At 40.3% G+C, this 7,566-nt stretch overlaps 1 protein-coding gene across 1 annotated transcript in view; it reads right to left on the reverse strand.

The window, feature by feature from the left end:
• The window catches only part of hk1 (hexokinase 1), a 44,992-nt gene extending 38,838 nt beyond the window's left edge, over window positions 1-6,154 (reverse strand). Inside the window, exons 1-2 of the mRNA XM_084171002.1 lie at window positions 6,072-6,154; window positions 1,496-1,658 (exon numbers count right to left, since the gene is read on the reverse strand). Of these exons, the coding sequence (XP_084027128.1) occupies window positions 1,496-1,658; window positions 6,072-6,134 (226 nt within the window). The 5' untranslated portion in view covers window positions 6,135-6,154. The remainder of the gene's footprint in view (window positions 1-1,495; window positions 1,659-6,071) is intronic.
• Window positions 6,155-7,566: the final 1,412 nt, after the last annotated feature.

A 7,566-nucleotide genomic window follows, 5' to 3' on the forward strand; every position in this document is an offset into this window, starting at 1 on the left:
CAACTGATAAATAATCTACATTTACATGCAACAGTAGGTATCTCTTGCGCTTTTGAAAATGATTTTACATGAGGCCTAATTCACATGATATGCCTAAATACTTATAACCACTAGGCTAATAAATAATCACATATTTTTCTTTCGATTATTCTATTAACCTACATCATGTTATTTCAAGTTATCCCTTTGGAGCGCAATATCACGTTGTTAAAAAATATCCCTAAATTGGGCATGCCTATAAGTTGGGCAATTGACAGCATTTAGGGGCTATGTGTTCGGTGATTAATAATAGCCTAAACCTTCCAAACCTTTTCTGCAACATTATCGGCAAGTGACTTGATGCCTACTGTGCCAAAAGCGATTTAGAGTTGTTGAACGGAAGTGAGTGTGTTGATATAACGGTAAACATTATCAAAATGTCGCTCTTAACAACCATCATACTGATTCAGTGGAATATGCCTATCACATTATTCAAAATATCAGAATTTATTAAAAAATGCAAGAAAAGGCAACATATTAGACAATAATTAAGAGCAGGCAGAGTGATCATGTCAGGCGAAAATTATATCAACTATTTTACGATTGTAACATTTGATGTCAGAGCCCCACCTGTTTTTGTTAAGGCCTGTTTTGCATGTAATTCTGGCATTACTTCGTTTCACATATCAGTTTAGCAAACAATGTAAAAAATCATTGAGTTAATAAAGTAGCATAAAAACTTGATCTCTTTCTTTGAGTAAGGCAGCTCCAAAATGCATCTGTTCTGTCACTCATGGGGACACTACATCACTGCAGAATCCACGGCAGTTTGTGGCCACTGTTTGTCAATATTATAGTGCATTTAATGTATTGTTTAGTGTTGTGTCGTGACTTTGTTGGCAAGCAAATTTTTTTTTTTATGGTTGAGTTTGCCCCACCAAGATTGACATGCTAAAATCGCCACTGTTTGATGTACCGTCACATTCACCGTGGTTGTCTGAAGCATTCTATAGAGTTTACAGCTGGCGATGCCTCATCACGATTGGCTATTACCCATCATTTGCAACAATGTCATTGAGCGTCATCACTATCTTTCCTTTGCGGTAACTCAAACTGTTGTGATTACCAGCTGAGAAACTTTTATGAGTTGTTTTTACTCCTGGCTCAGTTTGTCTGGGCAGTGTCTTAACGTCATCCTAAAACCTACTCTGAGCTGGGAGTTTTTTTAAATTCTTAAAACAGGGTTTAACAGGATTCCTAGGACCTTTTCTGAGATGCTTTGTGGATATGGGCCCAGACCCTTTTATTTCTATTGTGACTGTAATTCCTCTAGCCAATCCAGGTGTCAGGCAGAAACCAGTTGGTCAAGTGGCACTGTTTCTGTTTTTTCACCCATTGGCTACTGTACAAATCTTTAACAAGATATTACATCTTGTCCTTAAAAAATAAAGAACCAGGTATAGATTTCCGACAACTCTTCGTCCTCTGAGTATCCGGTTGGAGTATCCATACTCACCTGATCCATCAGGAATGGACCTGACGAAGGTGGGCAGCATCTTGACGGTTGCTGTGGGGTTGGTGTCCCGACCCAGCCCATTCCCCAGCTCCCTCCTGAATCGCTTCATGATGTCCACTAGCGTCTCGTCAGAGAAACGCATGGCGTACAGGTACTTATCGATCTGAAAGACACCAACACATCATCATCATTGATCATTCACAACCAGCTTCTTCAGATGAATCCAGGGAGTAATTAATTCATAATTGATAACATTAGGATTATATGATCTATCTACTTCTCCTTGAGAGGGAACACAATGGGCTCTAAAAGACACTAACAGTTACAAAACATCTACTAGTAGTGATTCAGCTGTCCTTTGTAATACTGGACCCAGTCAGTATCATGATGAAGGCCACACCTCAGAGCCTTAATCTTGGGAGAATGAGCTGTTCTAAAGCCTTTCCACATCTGTCCAGGGGAATGAAGGCAGAGTTCATTTGATGACAGAGTCCAAGCAATTCATTTTTGTCCTCTCTAACGGACATTAGTTTTTGGTCCATATCTCTAAGGCCATATGTAACAGTGTTGCTTCCGTCCCTCTCCTCGCCCCTACCTGGGCTTGAACCAGGGACCCTCTGCACACATTGACAACAGTCACCCTCGAAGCACCGTTACCCATCGCTCCACAAAAGCCGCGGCCCTTGCAGAGCAAGGGAAACAACTACTTCAAGGTCTCAGAGCGAGTGACGTCACCGATTGAAATGCTACTAGCGCGCACCGCTAACTAGCTAGCCATTTCACACCGGTTACACATACATGCCATTGTGTTAGGTCCTGTTGTACCTTTGAGAGGACATTCTGGGCTTTTCAATGATATCACGTGTGGGTGTCACCTTGATATTTTTTTTCTTTCTGGTTCTTCAAAATGGCTACTTTCACAATTATCATCACAATTAGCACGTTTTATGGTAAGTGTGTGTAATTGTGTAATTATAATTTTTGTGAGTTTGATATTCAAATAGTTTTTAATAAGTAAATATCTCAGGAATAGTTTGGTGAGTTTTCAGAGCAGTGTAATATTTTTACACATGAAATAAGAGCTAAATAAGAGCTTGTTAATAGCCCAGTGCAGTGAAAAACATGATTTTCCTGTGTTTTATATATATTTCCACACTATGAGGTTGGAATAATACTGAGAGAGCTGTTTGAAAAGACAGCTCTCTGACCAATAAGAAAGAGAGTTCCAAACCTTTCTGCCAATAACAGCTAGTTTTCAGTTTTGCCCTCCCAACTCAGTCCATCGTGAATAATACTTCTTCTTGTTTTACCGGTGAAACATCCAAACTGCATCTACATGCCAGTCATTTGATCTCAATCAGTTTAATGGGAATATGCATTTAGATCTTCTTGAATTATGTAGGACTACAGTGTAGATGGTTTCCTAAGCGAATTAGAGCAGATGGTGGTAACAAATAGCATAGGCCTTAACTGTATTTTGTTCAATCAAAACACATGTTTTGCGTAGTGGCGCTGTGGCTCGCACGCTGTTGAATTTTGGCCGCTGTTGAATTTTTGCCGCGTGAGATAAAAAAAAATAGACCACTGAGCTAATCATGCTAAAATCTCATAAGAAATTAGGTGGTGTTTTTGGTCTAACAGTAACATTATACTATGCTATTCGGTTCTGTTATGTAGAATATTAATAAAACATAATGTGACTTTAGAGACATTGATTCAGCTTTTATCTAACTTTAGTAAACAGCAGCAATTTGAGAAGTGGCGGAGCGACGCTCCGGCAGCACTAAATCCCTGGTCAGTACATGAGTAGAGTTTAGTACAGTACAGTACAGCACACTAGAGTAGAGTACAGTATAATTTACTGTACTGAACTGTACTCTACATACTGTACTCTAATCTGCTGTACTATACTATATTGTACCTTACTGAACTGTACTCTACTCTCTCTACTACTTTGCTGTGCTGTACTGTACTGTACAGTGCTCTACTGTGCTTTACTGTGCTGTACTGTGATGTCCAAACTTGTGAAACAGACATCTATGATTGGAACAGATTCAAACCAAATTTGGTCTTGTTTGGGGGCAGAGCTCATTACAATAATAGCCAGTGTAGAATAATACCCAAGATATTACATTTTTCTACCTTTGTGTACCTATTCAGGATACATCACCCTGAAGAGAATGAGATTCATAATTCTGCATTTCTGTTTAGTACAGATCAGGGACCCATGATGTCATACTGTTACCATCATACCATAATCAGGTGTTAATCCACTTCACTTAATGTAGTTCAATAACCAAATTCAAGGTTTCATATCATAGCTGACACCCATTCTTTCTGCAGACATCTTTGAATCTTAATTCAGAGTAGATATTTAGAAAAGTTGGTCACATAAAGAACTGAGGGAGATTTTACCGTCATTCTGTTACCAAACTTTACATCTGCACTGTTCTTCGAGTCAAAGTGTTTTGTAAAATGTTCAGTGTAAATTGTTAAAAGTAGTCCTTGTGCATAGAGTTGTATGGTTTGTTTATATTATATATATATATATATATATATATATATATATATATATATATATATATATATGTTTGCTATAATTCCATCAATATATGATGGATTTTCAACAACAACAAAAAAATTGTCCAACTGTTGCATTTATCAGAATTGTATTTTAAACCTTTTAACAATTTCAACAACCGTTGCTAATTGAGCTACCTCGAGACATTCCAGTAAAGAACTAGATAGTACAGGTCTTCTGTATGTTAGAGGAATAAAACTGAAAGGAATTTTTGTGAGCTATAAAATTATTGAGTTAGCACTAGCTGTACAAACTTTATGATTCCAATGCAGGAAACATAAAAAGCAAGTCACGGTGACTGGCATACAGTACATACAGTCTGCATTGTTATAATAAATGAACAAACACACCATATGTAAATAGCAGTCATAAAGAATGTGTGGACGTGCTGATAGGCCACACCCCCGTTCTACATATTCAGGAACAGGAAACAATATGATGACTGGAAACCGTGCTGTCTGTCTACAGTGACCAGTGATAATTAAGTTGACATATCCCCTCTCCTTTATTGAGAGGTGTGCTGTGGTAGTTAAAAAAACATTGAAATATCGAAATACTTTGTTAGGCATACTCCAGTGGCTAGAGAAACACACCCATGTTACATCTGGTTATCAGGTTAAACTTTCAAACAGTGTTCTGAACTTAAGAAGGTGAGCCAATTCAACAGGGGGCAATTTTAAGTAAATCCAATAGCATTCCCTACAGAGTTAGTTGTATCTACAGCGTTATTATATGTCCTATGTGTAAATATATTGACAAAGGACAGGTGAAGACAATACTTACTACACAATAAATATTTTCAGACAATAAATAAAACTACATTTTTGTACAATACTTATTACCAAATTTCATCAGCCTAGTCTCAAGGCTAATGAAATGGTTAAAACAGGAAATGTGTGTAATGTCTTGGCCACCATGGGCCTAATTGACTGACATATAAATCATTTAAATTAGTGAGTACAAACACACACAAACTATGTGATGCCCATATGACATTCATTATCCCTGTGTACACCTGATCATATTTCACAGATTGTAAACTTTTTCTGAACACTACTCAATTTAGGAGGGGGAATACATTTGCAGTTCACCAAACAAGTAAAAGCAGATACATATTTTCATTGCTGTTTAGGCCTATTACAAAAAACTAGTTGAGCCTAACAATTTGAAACTGAATGTTCCTTTCATTAGCACTACAAGTCATGCTGTAGCACTTCTCAGATATCCACACAAATAACCTTCAGAGAATGAATAACCTGTACCTCTCTGTGGTAAATTGTTAACATGGCTTTGCCAGAGAAACCTAAAGATGTTTGATACTTCCTAATACTTGCTGGCTTTAATCTAGTGATATTGCATTTACCACAAGGATTGCCAGCTACAGTATGTCCTTGCTAGCTTTTATTTAGGCACATTTGCCACTAACACACCCTAGCCAGTAGTCCTACAACATCCAGGAAAGGAGGTATAGGGCATTTTCAACATGCGCATTCTCAATGTTTGCATTCCTTTCTCTCTCAACAATGATAGAGTGAAATTATTACAGCAAGGGCCTCCAGGAAGCGGATGGGCGCAATGTCATTTGGAGGCTGAAACCTAACTCAGTAGGCGGGTAGTGGTAGATGCTCCTGACCTGCCCCCTCACAAGGTTAGAGCTAAACACACCATACACATTCAGTCATAACAGACATGGAAAAACCCAGGGCCCACTGCTCAGGGCAGGCTACATCCTGGTTTCAAGGACATTGCAGTGTTACAAACAAGATGCCCTGACCGGCACTGTAGATGCTGCTGCATGCTATCATGAGACAGGGAAATGTAACTCTGACTAGTCAGAGTGAATCTACCAGCTTCAAGACAGTCAATAAGCCTAGGGCTTCAGATTGTGTCACTTGTCACATGGCCCTGAGCTCTGTGCCACAAAGCTGTCCTATTTTTGGGAGGTAGGTAATAAGGGCTCTGCTCGATGTAGATACGTTCCTACAGGGCACTCACCTTTTTGACTTTGTCATCCTTCAACTCAGTGAAGTAGTAGGCCAGAAGCTGTGCTGCTATCATCCTATCCACCGATGTGATGAAAGAATAAATAGAGAGCTAAAAAAAAAGGGAAATCCCTATAGTCACCTCTCACCGGTGAGGAGGTTCAAAAAAGCTCCCAGTTTCAATCCAAACAAAGCTAGAGAAACCGGTCATGTATAGGGCTCACAACACTCTCTCCCTGGGCCCAGAAAGTCAGACTACATGGAGTAATTTTTAGCTTGCATGAAATACAGGCAGCAGGAGAGCTGGGAAGGGTACTGGTTTAAGCCCTGCCTACTGCCTGTGCTCTGATTGGCTAAACTGCTGAAGCCAGGGCCTCCTGGGCAGAACCCAGTTGACAGGATGGCTGGCTGCCTGTAGTACACACTCTCCTTCACTAGAACATGGGGTGGAGGAGGAAATGAGGAAGTAGAGGAGGCAGAGAAGGAAGGGAAACAGAACCGGTCTTGATCCTTTTTTTTTTTACTGTGCTAAATAGGAAACAGACAAGCACATTCATCACGTTGCTGTGGTGATGGCTCATCGGGGTTAAAGAGTAGGCAGAGAGAGGGGTTACACATTCAGCACGTTGCATTTCACTACACCCGCAATAACATATGCTAAATATGTGTATGTGACCAATACAATTTTATTTTATTTTATTTGTGATGGCTCATAGGGGTTAAAGAGTAGGCAGAGAGAGGGGTTAGATTACAATGAATTGTTCTTGCTCTTTGGTTGGGCCAGTGTCACTCGAGTGTCCTCTCAGCCCTGAAGGGCTTTTTTCTAAGGGGGTCACTGCAGCTTGTCAGGGAGCTCATTTTGCTGAGTAATACTTCTGTTGACTGCCTCTACTGTCAACTATGTAGCTGCGGTCTGTTACCTCACTGCTGCCTACAATGGTCAGTGCTTGAAGGAAACTTTTATCAGGGTGTTGTAAGGGTTTAGTGCTGTTATAGTGACAACAAAGATGAGGGGATTTGGACAAGCATTCTGTGAGAATCAGTGGGGGGCATCAGGAGAACTGGTATTACCCCAGGGATACAATACATTTTTACATTTACATTTTAGTCATTTAGCAGACGCTCTTATCCAGAGCGACTTACAGTTAGTGAATACAATTTTTTTTTATACTAGCCCCCCGTGGGAATCGAACCCACAACCCTGGCGTTGCAAACGCTATGCTCTATCAACTGAGCTACATCCCTGCCGGCCATTCCCTCCCCTACCCTGGACAACGCTGGGCCAATTGTGCGCCGCCCATGAGTCTCCCGGTCGCGGCCGGCTGCGACAGAGCCTGGATTCGAACCAGGATCTCTAGTGGCACAGTTAGCACTGCGATGCAGTGCCTTAGACCACTGCGCCACTCAGGGAGGATAGCTTTGTTTGTCTTCATTCTGGACTATTTTAAACATACTTTGACTTTGCCCTCAATTGGAATTTGCCTGGGAGGCAATCTGCCAGTCGAGTG

This window comes from Coregonus lavaretus (genome assembly GCF_964263955.1).
Source record: "Coregonus lavaretus genome assembly, chromosome: 1".
NCBI lineage: Eukaryota > Metazoa > Chordata > Actinopteri > Salmoniformes > Salmonidae > Coregonus > Coregonus lavaretus.